General features: G+C 37.3%; 5 protein-coding genes across 8 annotated transcripts; 2 read left to right on the top strand and 3 right to left on the bottom strand.

Moving 5' to 3' along the window:
* Window positions 1-62: 62 nt before the first annotated feature.
* LOC147560461 (binding / calmodulin binding protein) lies at window positions 63-7,497 on the bottom strand. 4 transcript variants are annotated; one of them, XR_015234807.1, is made up of 21 exons: window positions 6,653-7,422; window positions 5,863-6,328; window positions 5,674-5,759; window positions 5,452-5,565; window positions 5,183-5,371; window positions 4,658-4,723; window positions 4,490-4,546; window positions 4,067-4,189; window positions 3,863-3,979; window positions 3,676-3,783; window positions 3,457-3,592; window positions 3,239-3,367; window positions 2,991-3,167; window positions 2,452-2,891; window positions 2,085-2,262; window positions 1,829-1,891; window positions 1,647-1,740; window positions 1,261-1,450; window positions 705-930; window positions 464-619; window positions 63-366 (listed from the first exon to the last, which is right to left on the bottom strand). XR_015234807.1 is itself a non-coding variant. In XM_086662606.1 (20 exons), exons 1-20 carry the CDS (start codon window positions 7,337-7,339, stop codon window positions 273-275), a joined length of 3,984 nt encoding a protein of 1,327 aa, XP_086518732.1. In that variant the 5' UTR covers window positions 7,340-7,497; the 3' UTR covers window positions 63-272. The 4 variants fall into 4 exon arrangements, 2 of the variants coding, with proteins under 2 accessions (XP_086518732.1, XP_086518733.1); XR_015234806.1 differs by having other exon boundaries at window positions 1,735-1,891; XM_086662606.1 differs by having other exon boundaries at window positions 1,647-1,891; window positions 6,653-7,497.
* A 997-nt stretch (window positions 7,498-8,494) lies between these two features.
* Window positions 8,495-10,205, bottom strand: LOC147560460 (uncharacterized). The gene has a single exon (XM_086662605.1). The coding sequence runs from the start codon at window positions 10,108-10,110 to the stop codon at window positions 8,968-8,970; it is 1,143 nt and encodes a 380-aa protein (XP_086518731.1). The 5' UTR covers window positions 10,111-10,205; the 3' UTR covers window positions 8,495-8,967.
* Window positions 10,206-11,801: 1,596 nt separating this feature from the next.
* LOC147560459 (Transmembrane proteins 14C) lies at window positions 11,802-13,621 on the top strand. The gene is made up of 3 exons (XM_086662604.1): window positions 11,802-12,203; window positions 12,838-12,925; window positions 13,308-13,621. Exons 1-3 carry the CDS (start codon window positions 12,005-12,007, stop codon window positions 13,378-13,380), a joined length of 360 nt encoding a protein of 119 aa, XP_086518730.1. The 5' UTR covers window positions 11,802-12,004; the 3' UTR covers window positions 13,381-13,621.
* Window positions 13,622-13,644: 23 nt separating this feature from the next.
* LOC147560458 (uncharacterized) lies at window positions 13,645-17,711 on the bottom strand. The gene is made up of 7 exons (XM_086662603.1): window positions 17,193-17,711; window positions 16,092-16,232; window positions 15,626-15,991; window positions 15,253-15,498; window positions 14,743-14,835; window positions 14,141-14,341; window positions 13,645-14,029 (listed from the first exon to the last, which is right to left on the bottom strand). Exons 1-7 carry the CDS (start codon window positions 17,511-17,513, stop codon window positions 13,814-13,816), a joined length of 1,584 nt encoding a protein of 527 aa, XP_086518729.1. The 5' UTR covers window positions 17,514-17,711; the 3' UTR covers window positions 13,645-13,813.
* Window positions 17,712-19,415: 1,704 nt separating this feature from the next.
* FADA (fatty acid desaturase A) lies at window positions 19,416-20,651 on the top strand. Its single transcript, XM_086662602.1, has one exon. The coding sequence runs from the start codon at window positions 19,564-19,566 to the stop codon at window positions 20,521-20,523; it is 960 nt and encodes a 319-aa protein (XP_086518728.1). The 5' UTR covers window positions 19,416-19,563; the 3' UTR covers window positions 20,524-20,651.
* Window positions 20,652-21,120: the final 469 nt, after the last annotated feature.

The following is a 21,120-nucleotide window of genomic DNA, read 5'->3' as shown; positions in this document are numbered from 1 at the left end:
CCCGATCTTCCCAAAACCAAAAATTTTGTTTGTTTAAGATAAATACTTCAAAATCTGTGTTCTTAACAGAAGTGATTTCATTATAAGAGAACTGTAAAGGAAACATAAAATTTTGAGCCAAATGAAGTAAAAGTTGCTTAAATCTGATCAAAGTTTCTACATAAACCATGTTAGGAGGGACGCCTTTACGATATCTAAACGATGAGCTTTTTACTGTTAAAAGTGTAATTATAAGTGGATGAAGAAGATCTTCAAGACTTCAAACAAGGGTTTTACGCTAAAATTTTGTTAATCAACTTCAAGAGGTCGACCGCTTCTTTCAACCTCTTCTCGTTCTGATCTTTTCCCGTCAAATAACGTGGATTCCTACATAAAAAGCACAAGGCAGATCCAATCACTCCTTATATGATACAAAGGAAGATGATACAAAAGATAGATATGTAAAACCTGCCAAAGGCCTAACCTTTTCTCCATGTTTACTTTTCGCTTTAGTTCCTCAACAAGGCCACGAAGTCTCTTCAAGTATGCGGGTTGTTTTCGTACAATTATAATACCCGTTGCTGTCGTGCATAATTTCTTCAAAATCTCGGAAGCAATGAAAAAGGCTTCTTCTTTGTTCCTGCAGAAGTTAAACAAGGATATTCAGATCGTAGAGAAGTTCGGGTTTAGGTTTGTTGTGAGTTGGAATTTGACTATGAACTAACCTTAGAAACTCCGCAAAGATTAGTTCTAATGATCTTTCAGTATCAACCAGTACTTGAGCCAAATCTGGGTAACGAATGAGGTTTCTGAGTGTAGACAGCGCGTGTTTCAGAACCTCTTGGTCTGGGATGCTACGGGTAACAGAACTCATCAGTTTAAGTAATGTTTTGGTTGCTCCAGCAGCCACGAGTGTCTCGCAACATTTTTGAGAATGTTGGGTTGCAATATCTGGAAGGAGAGAGAGAGAGAGTGCCAATATATAGCTGTGTCAAAGAATTCTTCTCTTGATGGAATAGTAGCATGCTAAAACTGAAGCCTAAGGTAGTATTTGTTTCAGAGTTCGGTTTCAAATCTGAATCAAGGTCGGGATTAACGTGAGTCAAATTAGGAAATGTCTGCTTTAGTCTGACTTGTCTGAATGGCTTATTTAGGCTTATTTTGGGTGCATGTGAGTCCGACAATTCAGATTCAAACGAGTTTGATTTTGACAATGAGAAAAAAAAAAACGAAGACCACCTTAACTGGCTACTTAGATTGCTATTAGAAAAGGAAGCATACCCAAAGTCCTGCAGATATGAAGAACATTGCTGACACTTCTATTGCTCAGAAGTTCTGAAAGTGCAACCACGAGTCGATTGATAAGACGCATACTATCATCCACAGTTAAAGCGGATTTCTTTACCCTGAGCCTTAAATCAAGCAGCTGTCCTCTTGACTCTTTTCGAGCAAGATAACCTCTCCAATATGACTGTTAATGAACATCAACTCAAACATAAGTATGATTCACTCATCACCTGTGTTCTTGCTTTAACCCAATAACACAACTAAGCAAAAAACGATTGCAACTTGTGGACCACAATTACACAGGTAGGAAAAACCAGAGAAGGAATCCTGAATAAAAATGATATAAGAAATGACAAAAACGTATTAACGGTTCAACTTACTTGAACCACAACTATTCGATTTTTCGCTTTCTTTGCTTTTCGCCTAGCTAACCATCCACGAATATGACTCTGAAGTATGATTGCTGACCTTGTACTAGATTTAAGGATTAGAACTCTCTTCCACCATCTTTGGAGCCTAAGAACTGAACAAAATAGAATTTTCAATTCAAGGCTCTGAACACAGCTTGGATTATGATATGCGGAAATGAAACTTGCACGAGTGTCTGAACCAAGCGAATAAGCACCTGCATCGATCAAAAAATGAACGACTAATCATGTCATGACTTGTTCTAGCAGAGGAACCACTTTTAAAACAAGGAAAATATTTTTCAGATTTATCCCACAACTGTGACTGGAAATGATGATCAAAGAATCAATTATGGAGAAATTTGGCTACTAGATTGCCAAAAACAAATGAAAAGACATAATCCAACATACCCAATAGTCTTTTTCGAGAAAGTTGTCCTCTGAGACACCGTTGAATGTCGATAGCTGCAAATCTATAACGTGAAAACTCCTTCCGACATTTTACCCCTCGAAAACTACTCTGGATCTTTATAGCAGCTTCCTTGATTTGCAGAAACTCTCTTCTCATCAACCAATATCGCCAGTGACTCTGGATTATCAAACAAAGTTTGACTTAATAAAAGGTCACAAGTATATCTACCAACGACAGATTCTCCTTACAAAAATATTAAAAATTGGATAACAGAACATAAAAATGATGATAAGTAATCCTGTAAGACATGCCAACCAGAAGAAGTTCACAATCACGATCTAAAGAAAATTCTAGAACTTAGCTTACTTGGATCATAATAATTGAATGCATCTCTCTGTCAACTCTTCTCCGGGAAATCAGTCCACGGAAATGGGACTGAATCTTTATGATTGCTCTCTTCTGCTGCAGAAACTTTCTTCTCATCAGCCAACCACGCCACTGACTTTGAACTTTTATTGCGCAAATGCTTTGATTGGATATAAGCCTTCTTAAAGTATATGTTTTCCAAGCAAGCTGAATTTGAGTTGTTGCTACTATTTGGAGGTTTTCATCTGTATCTCTACAAACACTCTCTTGCAAGATGCTGACCCTAGAACCATCTATAACAAATCTGTGATGTCTTCGGGTGATCCAAGCCCTTGCAGAATTCTGAATAAGCAAAACCGACTTTTTTAACATGATAAAGCTGTGCCTTTCAATCATGAGTCTGAGATATCTCCATAGATTGATTGGATGTTTATGACTTTCTGCCAGGGGAATAAATAAACATGTAAGAGCATATTTTGGTATAGCAAGCAAATTACTGTGTTAGATGAGCAAACAAGGAATTAAACCGGCTTATATACCAAAAGAAAGCTGATTTAGTATTTGCAGGTTAAATTTGTTTGAAGCTTTTGCGCTTTTAACCATTAGCCAAGCCCGGAAAACAGTTTGCAGAAAGGAGGTTGTTGCCTTTATCTTCAGAAAAGTTTGACGAACAATGAATCCTCTGAAACGAGACTGGATAGCTTTTGCTGCTTTCTCTACAATAAACATAGAAGTCAGTGCTGTACGATAAGATACCATCAGATAATAGTTAATTCCCCAGAATTACCTCTTTGAGCATCAATGCTCTTTCTAGTGGGTACTACACTAGGATTCACATCTTTTGTTTCACACCTATGGTTTTGTTTTATCATATCTCGCCACCAGGCCTGAACAATTTTGAATTTTTCCACAGAATCTGAAGCAACAAGACAAATGAAAGTGAAGGTTCAAGCTTGAGTTCCAGAGCTCCGAAGTTTAATTTACTATAATAAGGCAGTAAGATACCCTCATTGCCAGAATCATCCAATCCAACATAGTGATCCGGTGATTCTACGCTCAGAAAACACTTGATCGAACTTGAACCTTTTCTATCTGGACTCCGGCAACTGCATCCCAAGAGTTTATGAATATTTTGCAGATCCTAGACAGTAGAATCAACATTGTTAGTAACCATGTCTTTACATATCAAAGTAAAGAGTCAACAATAAGCAACACCAGAATTACCATATTTTTCCTGCCAATCAGTTGGGACGAGAGGAATACCAACAAAATTATTACACTTCGTTCATTACAAGCACCTTTGTGCTCAAGTATGTCACTAATTTGCAAGACCTGGAAAATTTATTGCACATTGAGAAGCCAGTAATTGATACTTTATACTTCATAGTTCATATGCATTACAAATTTTTACCTCTGGAAAGTTTCCTAAGATTGTCGTGAGCTTCTGGGATATAATGAAATTATGTACAGCATCTGTACTAACATCTGTCCACGGAATAGTAACTTCATCTCTGATGTTTTGAACTTTCTAACAATTAAAAGAGAGAATTGGAATCAAGAAAGATTAAAGTTCATTTGTGCTAACATATTCAGATGAAAGTTTTTAGAACTAAACCTTATAAGAACAGGCAGAATGAAGTTCTTTCCGAAAGTAATAGTCAATCAAGCACCACATAACTTTACCATCAACTAAAGATGTGAAACTCTCAACCTTGAGATCGTATTTCTGACAAATTGCCTGCAGAAGGATAAAGAATGTGAGTGTCATTCAAGCATAACAAACAATTTTTACTAATAAAATTAGGCTTATCTATGCTAATTGAAATTAGGATGATGTAACTAAGGTGACAGTCTAGAACTCTAGATTGCAAAACAGGACCTGCCGACACACAAGTTTAAGTTGTTTGTTCATGGGTCTGTTCGGACCCTTCCATGGATGAGGCTAGATATTGACTTCAATAATATCGTTAACATGATTTGGTAGATAATACAGACACACCCGTGCTTATTTCCATAATAGCTTCAAGAACACTGATACCTGGATCCATTCCAAAAGCAATTCTAAGGAACTTGAAGTGATAGACATTGAGCAGTCCTACAAAAGAGAATAATTGGAGGTCAAATGCAATTGGAAGAAAAATTAACCATATTGTGGTTGACCAAATCTGGAAACAAAAAAAAATCTTGAAGAAGAAGAAGAACAAACCATTTCAGCTCCTCTGACTTTCAATATTTCTTCAGATAATAGTGTTTTGTCAATTAGTAGCGGTAACTGCAGAATCATAAGACATTCAGGATGTATAACTACTAGTAAGTTAAAAGAACAATTTCGTGTACCATGTGACATAGTAAAGGGCTAAAGGCAGTATCAAAGCTCATGTAGATACATAATCATGGGTATATCACTGATTGATCAGATAGCCTTTGTGGCACCTTACACACGCTCTCGAGTCTCTGACTGGTCTCATAAATTTGATTTTGAACAGTGATGGTGACGATGAATACCACGACCAAAGAAAATTACTATGTATATAAACTAACAAATGTAGATACAACGGGTCGGGCTACAAAGGGTATATAAAATTACAAGTTATCCAAATCATCTACTATGATACATGAATACATGAAAAATACACATGACTGGAACATGTTAAATAAAAAAAGAAATGTAGTAAAAATGGTCATCTAAGTCAAGTGTTGTTGTTAACAAGATAAAAACCAAAAGACGTACCTGTAAGTGAATAAACATGTTCCAGAGAATAGAAAGTGTGAGTTCCTTATCTCCCGTAGCGACATCATCGGCCACTACTGTGACTCCATCTTCATCAGATAATGGCACCCCAACATTCTTAAGATATTGCATGGCAAGACCACAATTTACCAAATTTTTCTTACGGTTATCTGAAGGAACCACCATTTTCTAGACAGACAGCAACAAAAAATATTAGTAATAATTGAATTCCTCTCGGAGATTATAAACGTCTCGATGAAGTAGCTCACCATGAGAACTGAGGGATCGCATTGCAAGAGCTGAACTGCTCTGCAGAGCCGCACTCCATCTTGTAGATCCTTAAATAGATCTGTGATTCTGAAGTCATATTCGAGGAGCTGATTCTGGTAAAAGAACGTTATGTTTGTAAACAATGTAGAGTAAGAATCACAAAAAAAAAAGTTGTATGTTTCCAATAATTAAGTGGGCCAAGAGTAAATCAGAGTGCTTACTTGCTGATAGGATAGTTTATATCCAACAGCCATAAGATGTGAAAGAAGGTTACCTTCACCATGCATTACCTCCGAAGACAAAAAGTCTACACTATCAAACAAAAGTGAATTAAAAGAACATGCCTAATTGAAAATCCAAAAGTAGTTAATCAACTCATAGTGGAATGTCTAACACCAAAGAAGCATCACCGCATATAACTTGCCGACTTGATTTAATATTAGACTGGCGACCGAACAATAGCGGAGAACCCCCATCGGTTCCATCAATCCCATACGTAATTGGAAGACTGCTGAGAGATTTAGCTCTATCAAGCACAAGAACAAGTAGTAAGATCCGCTTTAATATAACATTTCCTAAAGCTTCAAAGTAACCAGGTCTGTATAAGCCATCAACCAATCTGTTGTAAGCATAAGTTTTGGCAAGACCAGCATGAGAAAAGAACTGTTTCTCGACCACCATTTTTAGAAACACGCAATCTTGGTCAGAGTCAACACCATTCGGCATCAAGGAATCGCCCCCAAACACAATGTACAATCCAATTTGAAGCCACGTCGGGTTATAAGACATAAGTATACTTATCGCTTTTGCCTTCATTCCAACATCTGTTACTATGGGACAATGAGCCTTCATTTTCAATCTTCCCTCGTCTATGTTCTGAAACATAACAACAAAGTGATAATTCAAAATACTAGAATTTAATGAAACAATTAGCCTAACACAGTAACCAAATAAAAAAAGAAAAAAAATCAAATAATAGTTAAGATCATGAATCACCAATTTTGTTGGCTATTGGCTATGGCTCTACGCAATAACGATTGTAGATATGCTTTTACTTGGAATCTGAAAATCGGTTTCTAAGATCATTTCGTGGTTCTACCGATTTCAAGCTAGTGGAGTTCATAGTTTACTAATCCCACATTAAGTCATGATAAGCTAAACCCATTCAAAGCAGATAAATAATTTCGATAAAAAGCTAACCTTGGCTACTTTGCTCATCACAGAGAGAATCCCTTTACAGCTGTCCAAGCTCAAATAAGCCCTCATTCTCTGCATCAAATCATCAAGGCTGCAAACTTCCTCCATTGACACCTTCAGAGATGAAAACATGGAAGAAGAGAAAACCACCGACTCCCCATCATTACTTCCTCCACTATCTTTCTGCCGCTTCGGAGTTCGCAATGGTCCATCAGTTGAAACCCTAATTCCAACCCCACTATCACGCTTTTTAGTACTAAAATTCCTCCCTGATTCTTCCACTCCATCTGCTCCAGCCAACACAGATAAATCACACCCACATAATTTAGGGTTTTCAAAGAGGAAATTAAGCCAAACAGTGAGTGAATTAGACAAAGATTTGAGTGATTTTGTTTTGCGATTTTGTTCTTTACGAGATGATTGTGATTGTTCAAGCTCAAAAGTTTTGAGTTTTCGAGCAGCTTTAGATCGAGAAGTTGGGTAAACAGAAGAAGGGCGACGACGAAATGAAGATGAATAAGAAGAAGATGGGGTTTGTTTTGAAGCAGAGAAGAAATGAGGGTATGGAGAAGATTGATTGTTAGGAATTTGAAAGGTAGGGCGTTTTGGGGTTTTGAAGTTTGAGATGTCTTTAAAGACTGAACAAGGGTTTGATAATGGTGAATGAGATGATCGTTCATCGTCTTCCATCGCCTTCCTCTCTCTCTTTCTCTCTCTCTCTTCTTTTACTCGCAGAGATCCGACTTGCCAAACTGAGGGATTGAATTTGAATTTGAAAGAAAGCGCCAAGATAAAGATAATGGCATATTAGTAATTTTTCTAACTCCTTGTGATACTACATATTCTTACTACAAGGAACATGATGAATGGATACAGAAAGAGTAACTCAGATTGATTATAATTTATTCTCATTCACATAGTTTGCTCGATCTATAATGTGTTCGAAAGAATCTTTCGTGTCTAAACACAGACACAGATTGCACCCTTGTTATTATTAAGATACGAGCGTCAATCTCGAAATTTTCAATATTAACCTATACAGAGCGTAAGAGGAGGATGTGTAAGGTGAAGTACATTTTGATTTAATCTCGTTTTATTACACTGTTGGAGAAAAAAGACTGTGACTGACTAACTCATTTGTAAGAAAAAATTCATCTTCCAGCTCAAAGCTCACATGAAGCCATGAAGGAGTGAGTAAGTTGGTAAGGGTGGCAATCAGACCAGACATACTTAATCTGTATGACTCTAGGGACAGGTCAGGCTGTGAACAGTCAAGTAGGGAAACACAACCACACGGCTAAGGGCGCTAATCATGTAAGACTAGACTGAACCTACGTGAATACTTAATCTGCACGGACATGGGACATAGGCACTCAGAGTGGGTACCCGTCTCTCTATACTTAATCGGGTTGAGGTATAGTGTTATTGTGATAGTACCAAAACCAAATGTCCCTTCTACTACGAATTCAACCTATAGACTTGAGAGGTGGTTCTAGTGTAATCCAATTATTTAGATAAATAACCCGGTTGAATGAGTTTAGGCACCACGAAGGCATTTTTGTTAGTTCTATCACTTTCGACGTTCTTTCAGTGATCTGGTTTATGGTTAAGAGATCAGGACCGAGTTGTTTGTCTCAAAAAAGTTGGTACCGTGGTTATTACTAGTGTAATTTGTACTTGCAGTTGAATTGAGCCAACTCAAACATGATTTTACACTCGGAATGTGAAATTCACTAGCCAGTTTCTCCGGCAAGGAAAACCATAACTAAAAGATCCGAGATAGCGCCACTAAAACATCAAGTTCTAACAAAAGCTATATCTGTAAAATCGAATCATACATAGTGATTAAACATAAAAGCTATTCTTGTTGGAGTAAAAAGTTTAAATGCCAAGTATATTTAAGACAATTGGAATTGGTGGAGATCACATACGAACACAAAAGATTTACGTGATGCACAATCGTAACACCAATCTAGTGTAAACAATGACTCAATGAATTGCACTATGCATGCAGAAGATAGTCACATAGATTAGTCAAGAGTTTCTAGATATTTAACCCATTGATCCTAACATTCCAGCAGCTCTTCGAACTCTTCCCCAAAACTTAAAAACTTCATCTTAGATTGATAACTTCCTTCGTAAGACTGGGGCAAACATAACTTAACCGGAGCAAAAAGATTGGCTCAACGTGAAAAATGGTTCCTCCGATAGCACTTTAGGCTTGATATTGACCCATATTTGAACACTTTTTCAACAAAAACAACACTATTAGCTCACTTCATTTTAATGAGTTACAACAACGTTGAGTGTTGGGTACCTCAAGAAGAAGAAAGTTTCCTTTGATTTTCATCTTTGCAACGTCTTTGATCACCAACCATAGATTCAAAAACATCTAAAAGATTATCTAACCCTTCTTGATCATGCCCTAATCCTTTCATAGCAAACAAAATACTTTCAATTGTTGATAAACACCCTTCACTTGGTTGTTGTCTTACTTCACTATACAAACTCAATTTCTCTGATTCTAACTTCAAATGTGGTAAAAATTTCAACCATGGATTCTCATAATACATTCTCTTTGCTTTTCTCCAAGTTCCATCTAATACAATCAAATTCTTCACTTCAAAATCAACACATTCTAAACTTATTGAATTCTTACTTGGGAATAGTAATGCTGATCCTTTCGGAACCACAATTTCGAACTCTTCTTCTTCTTCTTCTTCTTCTTCGTCTTTTTCGAGTTCATTGCTTTCTTTTTTTTGTTTCTTCATCAATCTTTTCACTATAAACCCATTCGAGATTGCATCTTTGGTTACTTGACAAGTCAAAAGTTGATCAAAGTTGGGATTTTTGAAGTGAGTTTGATGAGTTAGGAGTTTGGTAACAGAGCAAGTGAAACCACATTTAGCAACAACAGCAGAAATCACTGGTTCTTCTTCATCATTCATTCTTGGACTTGCTTCAGTTTGATCAAAATCTAATTTTTGGAGGTGGGTTTCATCAAATTCTGGTTTTCGAAAGTGGGTTTGACTCAAAATTGAGTTTTGAGTATTCAAATCAGAATCACATTTGCCATTGAGATCTGATTTGAGTAAGCGGATTTGAAATTGGGATTCAACATGGACATCAGAAACTGAAGCTATTGTAAGGTTTTTAAACCCTAAAGTAGCAATTCTAGTTGAATTGAGTGGATGATTTTTCTCTTGATTATGTTGAAGAATAGTAACAGAAATTGAATTATCTAGTAAATGTGTTTTGAATCTAGAACAGAGACAAACACTTGTAGGTTTCTTACATGAATTACAAAAGGGTCTCTTAACTGGAATTTCAGTTCCCATTTCTAGGGTTAGGGTTTTAAAAAAATTGAATCTTTGTTGAAGATAAAAGGATTGAAACTTGTGAGCTAAGAACAGGGTTTTAGGTGGACTGAAATTAGTTCCTACCCAAAAACCAACAAGCATTTATAAGTATGAGACAATACTAAGAAAAAGATCATCAATTAAAGAGTACCTTTCACTGTATAGAGAACCCTACTGAAATGGAAGAAGATGAACCCTAGTTTTTGTGCACCATGAACTTGAGGTATATAAACTTGGGGGCCTCTATAGGCGCACCCAAGGGTCCCAAGAGTGTTTTACCATAGTCAATTCCCGACACCTATAGGTAGGGGTGGGAATTTTGCCCATAAGCCCGAACCCGTCCACGGGCACCCGGGCCCAATGAGGACCATGGACGCCCGCGCCCGTCTCGGGCACAACCTGCCCAGCCCGTCAAGTTTTGGTGGGTGGGCATGGGTTAAAACCTCTACTCGCACCCACCCATGCCCCCACCCATGCCCGCACCCATGCCCGCACCCCACTTAACCTCATCTAATGATAACCAACTAAATTACATCAACTTTATGGGTTAATGAAGCCCAACCGTCCATGTTGTTAGGCTTAGTTGAGATGGTAAACAACATGCTTAAGGGAAATCACACGAACCCAATGCATTGCTTTGCAATGGCCCAAGAGAATTCCTAGTTGAACACTAATGCAGTCTTTGGCTTTGAGGGAACAAAAAGTGGGATAAGTTTTATTATATATCATGAGAATTCTTGATTAGTTTTCAGTGTGAGATTAAATTCCTAAAAGGAACAATACAAATAACGTCTAGTTTTAATCCACATTGTCCCTTTAGAATCAGGAAAGGTGTTTGGAGATTTTATAAAAGGAGAGGAAAAGGTAATTTTTTTCAAGTCATGAGATTACCCGCTACCCGTCCGCCCATACCCGAATTATCCGAGCTTTTTAATGGGCTTGGGTGGATAATGGACAAGGCGAACAAAATTGCCCGCCCGATTAACCCGCTTACCCTAATAGCCATTGAAGTTTTGTACCCGACCCGCCCGGGCCGATGCTTCAAGTGCCCATGGGCGCCCATACCCGCTCAATTCCCACCCCTACTTATAGGTGCCCGCCACTCGGACTATCCAGATCGAGGCCTAAAGCATTGTCTCGGGCAGGGCCATTCAGAGAGGAATCGGATGTTCGGTTCGAAAGGTCTCGAACTAGCCCAATTCGAGCATTCAATCTGACTCCTCAAGGAATGGCCCAGACCGAGTCAATGCTCTTGGGCCTCAGACTGGTCAGTCCGAGGGCACTTGACTTTTCATGCTCTCTAGGTTAAATCCTTTTTCAAACTTGGATCAAGCTCTCCAGCTAAAATCTCTTTTCAAACTCTAATAAAGGGCCTCCGACTGAAGATAAGCTCTCTAGGCTAAATCTGTAGATTAAACCCATATTTTCTTCTTCTTTTCAAGCTCTCCAGGTCAGCGAACGAAGAAGAAGACACGAAATAATGGCTCTAGGGGGTGCATTTGGGTTAAATCCTTCTTCTTCTTCATCGGATGAAATGCTTTAGGTTAAATCTCTAAGTTTTTTTCGCATGATTTTTGAAGAAAATGAAAGAACAAACGAAGAAGAGAGGAACCGCGTGGGCGTCTCTTGGACCGTACGAGGTGCGCCTACCGAAGGAGGCCCCAAGAGAAACTTTAAGGTGCGCTTATAGACGCACCGTGTAAATTTTGACTTCATAGTTAATCGGGCTGGTGCTAAGGTACCCATGGACCCGAACATTTTTTGTAAAAAGAAAGGCTAATTTGTGCCACGACAGAGTCAAAGTGGAAAAGAAACAGAGCAGGTGAGGGAGTAGGAACTCTCAATTTTGACCAATTAGAACAGTTGTATATGTGCATTATTCTATTGTTCTTGCGACTTTTCATTACATAAAAGCTAAATTTCTCTTCAAGATCTCTGATTACCCAAGTTCAAATTCTGAAAAATTTAGGGTTTTTAAGATACCCATTTGATCAAGATGCATGATTTCTGCTTTACAATCCCATATGGGTTGATTTTAGTTGCAGGTGGGTTAATTGGGTATGCTAAGAAAGGAAGTATAGCTTCTTTAGCTGGAGGATTAGGAACTGGAATTTTGCTTCTAATTGCTGGTTATATAAGTCTTAAAGCTTTTGAGAAACGAAAGAATTCTTATTTAGCTTTGATTATTGAGACAGGTATGAACATTTCATCTTGAATTTTCTATCAATTGGGTAGTTATTGTAGCTAAATTAGGATCTGGGTAGTGATAATTTTGGTTCATTTATGGTTTGTGATGAAACCTATAAGATCTGAATTAGTGAGAGATTGTCCATGCTTGAAATCTATAAAATCTAAACTTGCTTAAACCTCTATAAGCTGTAATTTGAGACTAGGTGGTGTTCTTGTTTGTTTTTCAAATTCATATATGAAATCTGACTCAAGATCTGAATTGATTTGTGTCAGATTTCAAATCTGTATCGATTACATGACTCTGCAATTGGCGCGTATAAGAAATAAAGTATGTCTGAAGTCTGAATTGAGAATCGATTATCTAAAATAACTTGAAATGACTTTTGTGCACTGACAAAAAGCAAGTCAGACTCGGCCAACTCAGACTAGTCGAGTCAGATTCAGACAACCAGAAAAAACAAACACCACCGAAGCCCATTTCGACAGCTTTCTACATTTCTAGTTTGAGTGCCTCTTCATCTAAAGAATAGTGTTTTCAGTGTTTGATTTAGAATTTGTTAATCTCAACTCGAAGTCTTTACTCGCTTAATAATCTAAATACTTAAACGATAAAGTTTCTATTATTCTTTGATTCAACAGTTTGTGCTTGTGCACTTACATGGGTCTTGGGAAAGAGGTACATGGAATCTTCCAAAATAATGCCTGCTGGTATTGTTGCTGTAATCAGGTAAATTTTGAGTTTAAAGCTTAAAGTCTGTTCTATATATGCCTAAGTTTTGCTATTTTTGGGATGCTCTCGTTAGCTGCCATTAACGTCGAAGTATCATAAGCGATCAATTTCTTTAAGTCTAGGCAGAAAATGCCAAATTTTGATATGCCCGATCATTTGGCGAGTTCTTGGTTTCTCTCATCCTTGTTCTTCTCTATTCAAGTGGTCATTAACGTTGTGATTTCGTTAGTTCTTATTTTGTAAAAATTGACGAGGAATTACTTGAGGGTTGATCTTAAGTTGCATCAATAATCTGACATTGTAGCTTTACTTTTGGGTTTTATTCGTCCGAGAGGTTTTTGTTTGTAAGTTCTAATGGCATCATGTTTTCTCATTGCAGTGCTCTTATGACCGCGTTTTATCTGTACAAGATTGCTACTGGTGGCAACCATATCCCTGCTAAAACGGAATGATATCTCGACTATTGAATCGAAATTAGTATGAGTTTCCCTGTATCATCTTAATCAGATTTTCTTTTTTAGATGATTCATGGTTGTATTCTTGTTTACAATGTGTTATTGGTATCAACAAAGACATCGTTTCTGCCATAAAAAATTTCTCATTACGTATCACTTTAAAGCTACGCCTACGTTTTTTATCAAACAACTGGTGAATGATAAGTTTACGGTCTTAAAACAACAAAAGTTTAACCAACTACTGAATTGATACAATTGAGATGGAGAAGTGCTTTAATTTACTCGTATTTACCTCCATTTTCAAGTCTCCCACAATATACATAGCTAACCCTTTCTCTCTAAACCATTAAACTGCTTATTTGTAGCTTTCAACATCATTTTTCAATCAATATACACTAAAAACAATGTTGAAGGAAACTGAAAAACGAACTCAACAGTTCTTCGATCTGTAGTATTCAGGTGGTAGAGTTGCGCATTTCTCATTCATATGTGGATATGGATCCATTGTGTTATATCCAGGTAATTCCATTCGATACTTACCTCGAATTTGACAGAACGGAAGCTTCACATCATCCCCATCGTTGCACCACGATGGCAACCGACTAGAGTCGTTTTCGAAAAACTTCAGGGTGTAGGCATCTTTTATCTGCAATTTGTTTGTTACTACTCATAAGATGAATAATTCATGGATAATACTAACTGTGATAATTTGATAGAGAAGAGATTAATGAAGTTACAAGTTTTCTTGGAAACTTACCGTAAACTCTGTTACTTGTATAGAACTTGAAATTGGATCGAACAATCCTGCTTCTTTGTACATTTCAAGAATAAAAGCAACACAAGAGGTTGATTTTCCATCAGAGTAAACCCAATCGTCTTGCTCAGGGATAGTGAGCAATTTATCAAAAGGTAATCCGCGCTTTTCAGTTTCTACTAGAATTTGAGGAAGAGTAAGATTCTGCAGGAAACACATAATTACATTGTTTCAGATGGAAAAGGTAGAATCAACACATCATGATATATACAATTTTCTTCATAGATCTTGCAGACAGATCTTTCATAAATATTGTAGAAGGTATTTTTATACTGTTCAAGTTGGGGGTGAAAATCCGGCTGCACCGGATTACGTACAATAGGTGATTTTTCAACACAACCATGTCACATAAAGGTCTGACAGGTTTGTACAAGATGACATTTTTGCGCTCGGCAAAATGCTTACCCATTATGCTTATAGTATATTCTGACCTCCAAAAGGATTTTTTTTTCAGATATGGAATCCATCACTCTGGTGTATAATCATACATTACAGTTTAATTTGGAATACCAAATTAATCGAAAAAGTTTATGTGAATAATTTACCTGGGTTCCAAGTCGCTTGTTTAACGCTTCATTCCACATGTTAGCAGCATATGCTGGTTGCATTTGACTCCACATCGTCATGACAGAAGCAACCTGAGCATCAGAAACAATCAAACTCAATCAGTATATAAACGTCTTCACATTTATAACATCATTAAACTAGGGTTCCAAAATTGATCGTCAGAGTATATGCTCAAGTAATCGAATTTGGGAAGAACAAAAAATCCACCAAGTGGGTGCATGAGGCTCTGAAAAGTTGTGGAGAAGGCAGACAAGGAAAGATTCTATAGAACAAGTAGGTTAAAATCAGCGCAGACCAAAACTTGACTCGGTTCCACTAGTTTAAGAACTATAAACTCGCTATTTACAAAACATAAAGACCCCAATCGAACAAACCTAAGTAATCCAAATTCACAATTCTACCGATTCCATAGCTAATAGCCTAAGATGAAGTATCTTTTTACTATAATAGGGACCTTCTGAAAAAAGTAAAGATATCAGAACCATTACCAAATGTGCATCCAATGGTGGTGGATAATTCCCATCCAGAGTATCGATCCAGCTAAATATCATATTGTGATAACCATATGGTTTTCCATCCATGCTTCTCGCGTATTCCCAAGCTGCAGACTCGTTAAATTTGGCACGAATCTCAGGGTGCAAAGGTAGCAGAGCAATCTGAGGATTAGAGTCATCTTTAGTAAGCTCAAACTCCCACCATTCATCCCATGGCAACACAGCAATAATATCTTCCCCCTGGAATAGAATCACAAGATCAACAGACACATTAACATGATTGACGATATAAACTAAACGACGAAAACTAACCACTCCATAATATTGTGATAATGGCATAGATCTCGTAACGGTGAATTTGACTTACCTTCTCATTTTCATGGCCAGATTCTCCAACCCAAAGTTTTCCTTCAGAATCCTTCAAGCAAACTGCCGTATGACCCACATAAGCTCCAGTAACCCACTTTTCCAAAGTCTCAAAACCACCCCATCGCCCACGGATTTTTGAGATAGCTAGGAAATCCCCCGATCGAATGCTATCAATAGTAACATTTGTAACCCATGGTTGAGGGCGTTCTTCAAACGATGCTCCCATATGTTTCTTAAGAAACGCGAGATTTGAGTTTTCTCCCCATATAGTATTAGTGAATAAAGGGAAGACATCCCAAAGAGCTGTAAGTGTTCCAACCATTCCTGATTGCATGAGGAAGATAGAAACCCCATTATTCTTAACCTGGTTTCAGTCAGAGTAAGTTATCAGAAACGCATATGCTTGTTGAAGAATAAAATATACGGCAAATACTCGAAAAATAGGTCAGTAACTTTGAACTTACATAGTCATATTCAGCTTTCCCTTCCCATTCTTTGATTTCAAGTGTATGCTCTCGGGCAATGAAGTAATAGTCCCATGTTACACGATATGGAGTTGCAAAGATGTAGAGATCCATACATGTCCAACTGTGAGCCTTGTTAGTCTGCAAAGTTGTAAAGAATAGAATAACACAAACCGCTAGAACTAAAGTACTAGCTCAAACTCACACACCACAAACATAGATCACCTGATATTCGTATCTACTACCCATATACTTCTGCATATTGGTGACTTGATAACAATAGGAAACTCTCAAACAGCCTAAAAAGGTAGAACCAAAACCACGACTCATACTATGAAGAGACAACCACTTCCTCCATACATATTTGAAGTATCAAACATCTAACTAAATCACGAAGAGTGGCCATCTAAAGGTTTCCATTAAGAATCCAATATCATGCTCAAATAACATGACTCCATAACTCCAAATCATAGAACCCCACAGCAGAACTGTCTGAGTTTATTAAGCCAAAACTACACCACATTCATAAATCTGTGGACTTTAAACTAATGATGTGGTTTGAACTATCAAAGTATTGCTTGTATCCAATAGAGCTCGATATCAATTATAGCACAGGAAATACCCAAAAAACAATGAAATTGGAGAGAAGATGAAAAGCATAGCTCTTGTCTAAAAGATAGCCATAAATGTTAAACCTATCCACATACCCAGAACCCCTATTTCCCTATATAAACATGGCAATTCATTTTCACTTGACGTGTTGAACATAACCCACAGACTAAATCAGTCCTTCAACTCCAACACAAAGTCAATTAGAAGAATTAGGGTTTTGTCTATGATACCCTCTCACAAAAAATTGAAACATTTTGATCCAACATCAATTCAAAGGTTCTCAAATTCAAGTACCCAGTACTCCAATTCTCTTAACCTAGAAACTAGGATACCCAAATTCCTTATAAAACAGGAAACCCCCTTTAACCAATCAAAATTATGAATAAACAAGGAAAGTACAATAGGGTATAAGATATGACAAAAATCAATCTGTTCATGAACTAAAAATTACACAATAAAAAACAAAATTTTGTTAAATTTGATTCTAACCTTAATATGAACAGTACCACCACCAAATTGACTACCACTGTTATTATGAAATTCAATCCAAGCTGTGGTTTCATAAAAGCAAGCTCCTTTCCATTCAAGGGTTTCATTAGAAAAAGAGGGTGAACCAACAAAAGTAGGAAGAAGATCAACTGCACCATGAAGAGAATTGAGTATAGGCCATGAAATCCTTCTGGGTAATAAGGGAAGTAAATCTGCTGGGTGAAATGGTGTTTTCCAAGCATACCCACATGAGAAAATCAAAGAAGAAGATAATATAAATGTTATAAAGAGATTTGGTAACAGAAATTGGAGAGAACCCATGGCTGGCTTTTCTAGAGAGAGAGAGAGAGAGAAAGAGGAGAGAGAAGGGTGTAGGTAGTAGGGGAGAAATGTTGAACTGGTTGTTACTCTCTGTTTTATATTGAGTGATTAAAAAGGCATTTTTGCCCTCACTTGATACCTTCTTTTCCTTTCATTTCTTGTTCATTTTATTTCATATGATTCCAAATTCCCAACTATATGCCAAAATTTATCTTTGGGAATATCCCTATATTGAGACTTGCGTGCACATAATTTCTTCTCAAACTAGTCCAAAATACTTTAAACAAAACAAAAAACTAGTCCAAAATATATACTATTTGCATAAAGAAGTTCCTAGGTCTAAATATTAAGTATAAGTGTATATAAGCTTTCAAAAAAAAAAAAAAAAAAAGGGTTATTTCTCAAATGGCCCCCAACTTTGTGACCAGCTTCCTGTCTGGCCTCCTACTTTAGCAAATATTCTCGTATGATCCTCTTTTTCCGTTATCTTTAACTGCCGTTACTCTCTCTCCTCCATCTCATTTTCTCTCTGCCAAGTCACCTATCACGCCACATCATCATCTTCTCCGGCAGGGGTCGCCGGCCGACCAAATTTCCAGCCGGCGACCTTCAAATATTAATTTTTTTTTGTTTTCTCTCTCCCCTCTCTCTCTCTAGAAATTTTTTTTCCTCACCTTCTCTCTCTCTAAAACTCCGGCGAAGGAGTTTCCCTTCGCAGGAGCTAGGTCTGTTCGTGAGCAGAACAGACCTTGCTGTTCTGTTCACGAACAAACCTTGCAAGGTCTCTTCACGAACTGACCTAGCTCCGACGAAGGGGTTTCCCTTCGCCGGAGTTTTAGAGGGAGAGGGTGAGGAAATATTTTTTTTTCTAGAGAGAGAGAGAGGAGAGAGAAAATAAAATTACTAAATTTAATATTTGAAGGTCGTCGGTCAGAAATTTGGCCTGCCGGCGACCCCTGCCGGAGAAGATGATGATGTGGCGTGATAGGTGACTTGGCAAAGAGAGAAAATGAGATAAACCCCTTCGCCGGAGTTTTAGAGAGAGAGGGTGAGGAAATATTTTTTTTCTAGAGAGAGAGAGAGGAGAGAGAAAATAAAATTTAAAAATTTAATATTTGAAGGTCGCCGGTCGGAAATTTGGCCGGCGACCCCTGCCGGAGAAGATGATGATGTGGCGTGATAAGTGACTTGGCAGAGAGAGAAAATGAGATGGAGGAGAGAGAGTAACGGACAGTTAAAGATAACGGAAAAATGAGGCCATACGGAAATATTTGCTAAAGTAGGGGGCCAGACAGGAAGCTGGTCACAAAACTGGGGACTATTTGAGAAATAACCCAAAAAAAAGTATAAGTGTATAAAATAAGGTATAGACTACCAAATTTATTAGTGAAGTTATCCACTGTAATAAGATGGATTTCAACCATGGTGAATGAAATTTTACTACTAGCGAAAAAAAGAAATAGTGTAACATCAAATATTATGTAAAGTGTTTGTAGTTTATTTCTCGGTTAGTCCTACTCAATTTTGAAGTGGTAGATGTTTCATTGAAAAAGAAGTTTATAAAGTTTATTGCCCGAATAGTTAAAACGCTTGGTATTGTTTGTGAGGTTATTATTACATCTTATTGATGTCGTTGTATATATAGTATGTACTTTTGACTACATATGTGATGCAATTATGATGTAGTGATTTTTACAAAAATATTTTACAATCATATCAGAGAAACAAACCTTTGGATTTGAGTATGTTCAAATTCTTCCTTTCTTTGAGCTACTACATATCCATCATAGGTTTCTTATCCAAATAAAATAGAAAAAACAGGTGATATTGCATAATACCCAACTCCCTTGAATAAATATGTGGACTCAAGCTTCATTTTTTCTATTGCCCCACGCAACCACATTCAAAACCACACCCTCTCTTCATTTCTTTTTATCACCACAAACCCTTCCAAGTACCTCCACACCCACTACTTCTACTACTAGTACTTATTTATCTTCTCCCCTTCAATTTTCCTTCTATCATTTCTCTTACTTCTTCATCACCAAATATGTCCATCTCAACTCAGTATAGAATACCCTTCTTTAGGAACCCTAACCAACCTCGCCTGGCCGTCCAGCGATTTAGTTTCTTAAGAGCTAGTGCTACCTCCACGAAAACACAGCCTCAGAATCTCAATAATCGTGTAGTTATCGTCGATGAATTACAATTAGTACAATCGTTGTCGTCCTTACCAACATTACCTCCTACAGTATTAAGAGAAGATAAGCCCAAAGTTAATGACCCTAGCTTGCAATCAACATGGACTCACCGGGCTTGGATCGCAAGTGGGTCTATCTCTATACTTATTTCTTTGTTGAAATCCATTTCAGTAGCAACCGAAACGAATTTGTTACTAGAACCTGTTCTTGCTGGTCTTCTTGGTTATATTCTAGCTGATCTTGGCTCAGGTGTATATCATTGGGGGATCGACAACTATGGTGACGCTTCAACTCCTTTATTTGGTTCCCAAATCGAAGCTTTCCAAGGACACCATAAATGGCCATGGACGATTACTAGACGTGAATTTGCTAATAATCTTCATGGCCTAGCACGCGCACTTACATTCTTCGTTTTGCCAATTGACCTCATCTGTCATGAACCTGTTGCTAATGCTTTTATCGGTGTGTTCTGTGGGTGCATAATGTTTAGCCAACAATTTCATTCATGGGCTCATGGGACCAAAAGCAAACTCCCTCCTTTAGTTTTGGCTTTGCAAGACGCACGAATACTGGTGTCACGATCTGAACACGGGGCACATCATCGACCGCCTTATAATAACAATTATTGTATAGTTAGTGGCGCTTGGAATAAAATTCTAGACGAGAATAAAGTTTTCGAAGCACTAGAAATGGTCATATATTTCAAGTTTGGAATTCGACCACGATCTTGGAGCGAACCTAATTCCGATTGGACCGAAGAAATGAATTCTCCTCCTAATGGGGATCAATTACATATAGCTGACAATTGAAAGCAAAATAGGTCTAATTTGCTCCAGCATGTGATTATTTTGTTTAATAATTCATTTTTTGCTTTGTTGTGTAATATATTTTTATTATAATTTGTTTGGTGAATATAAAACCGTGGTGAATACTAAAATTGAGACATCACAGACAAAACTAAAGTAATATATTTGTCACGGTTTATCATATTTTAGTATTGGTTGCTAAAAAGTGATAAGTATTCTTATTGGCAACATTTTGTAGCATTGGCGACGCTTTTATCACAACTAATTTTTGAAACAAAATTATCAGAAGAAAGAATCAAAACAACTTGGACAACACAAACATGATGAAATTCACTACTGAAACCCTAATTCATCAAATGGGTAGTTTGTAATCTAGTTTATTTAGTACCGAACAATCAGTTTTTCCATTAATTTGGGGATTAATCACAATCTTCATGACTGAAAAAAAAGAACAGACTAACAAGAAAATAAACCTAACTACTTCATGACTGAAAAAAAAAACAGAGTAACAAGAAAAACAGAGTTATATTTCTTTAATGGAGGTTTCCTCTGTTTCTTCATCTTCTTATTCACCATCTTCATCTTTTTTGATCTCAAATT

The sequence above is a fragment of the Eschscholzia californica genome, unplaced genomic scaffold (genome assembly GCF_041429995.1).
Source record: "Eschscholzia californica isolate CP2 unplaced genomic scaffold, dmEscCali1.0.p SCAF_2, whole genome shotgun sequence".
Taxonomy (NCBI): Eukaryota; Viridiplantae; Streptophyta; class Magnoliopsida; order Ranunculales; family Papaveraceae; genus Eschscholzia; species Eschscholzia californica.
This window is presented reverse-complemented; position numbering and strand designations above follow the sequence as displayed.

What these genes read in the sequence shown, in the direction of transcription:
- FADA (XM_086662602.1), top strand. Translation starts at nt 19,564, where the DNA reads ATGTCCATCTCAACTCAGTATAGAATACCCTTCTTTAGGAACCCTAAC.
- LOC147560458 (XM_086662603.1), bottom strand. Translation starts at nt 17,513, where the DNA reads ATGGGTTCTCTCCAATTTCTGTTACCAAATCTCTTTATAACATTTATA. An exon ending in GGAAAGCTGAATATGACTAT is followed by an intron (nt 15,992 to 16,091) that starts GTAAGTTCAAAG and finishes GACTGAAACCAG; the next exon opens with GTTAAGAATAATGGGGTTTC. An exon ending in CTGGCCATGAAAATGAGAAG is followed by an intron (nt 15,499 to 15,625) that starts GTAAGTCAAATT and finishes ATTCTATTCCAG; the next exon opens with GGGGAAGATATTATTGCTGT.
- LOC147560460 (XM_086662605.1), bottom strand. Translation starts at nt 10,110, where the DNA reads ATGCTTGTTGGTTTTTGGGTAGGAACTAATTTCAGTCCACCTAAAACC.
- LOC147560459 (XM_086662604.1), top strand. Translation starts at nt 12,005, where the DNA reads ATGCATGATTTCTGCTTTACAATCCCATATGGGTTGATTTTAGTTGCA. An exon ending in AGCTTTGATTATTGAGACAG is followed by an intron (nt 12,204 to 12,837) that starts GTATGAACATTT and finishes TTGATTCAACAG; the next exon opens with TTTGTGCTTGTGCACTTACA. An exon ending in GGTATTGTTGCTGTAATCAG is followed by an intron (nt 12,926 to 13,307) that starts GTAAATTTTGAG and finishes TTCTCATTGCAG; the next exon opens with TGCTCTTATGACCGCGTTTT.
- LOC147560461 (XM_086662606.1), bottom strand. Translation starts at nt 7,339, where the DNA reads ATGGAAGACGATGAACGATCATCTCATTCACCATTATCAAACCCTTGT. An exon ending in GCGATCCCTCAGTTCTCATG is followed by an intron (nt 5,372 to 5,451) that starts GTGAGCTACTTC and finishes CTGTCTGTCTAG; the next exon opens with AAAATGGTGGTTCCTTCAGA. An exon ending in AAGTCAGAGGAGCTGAAATG is followed by an intron (nt 4,547 to 4,657) that starts GTTTGTTCTTCT and finishes TCTCTTTTGTAG; the next exon opens with GACTGCTCAATGTCTATCAC.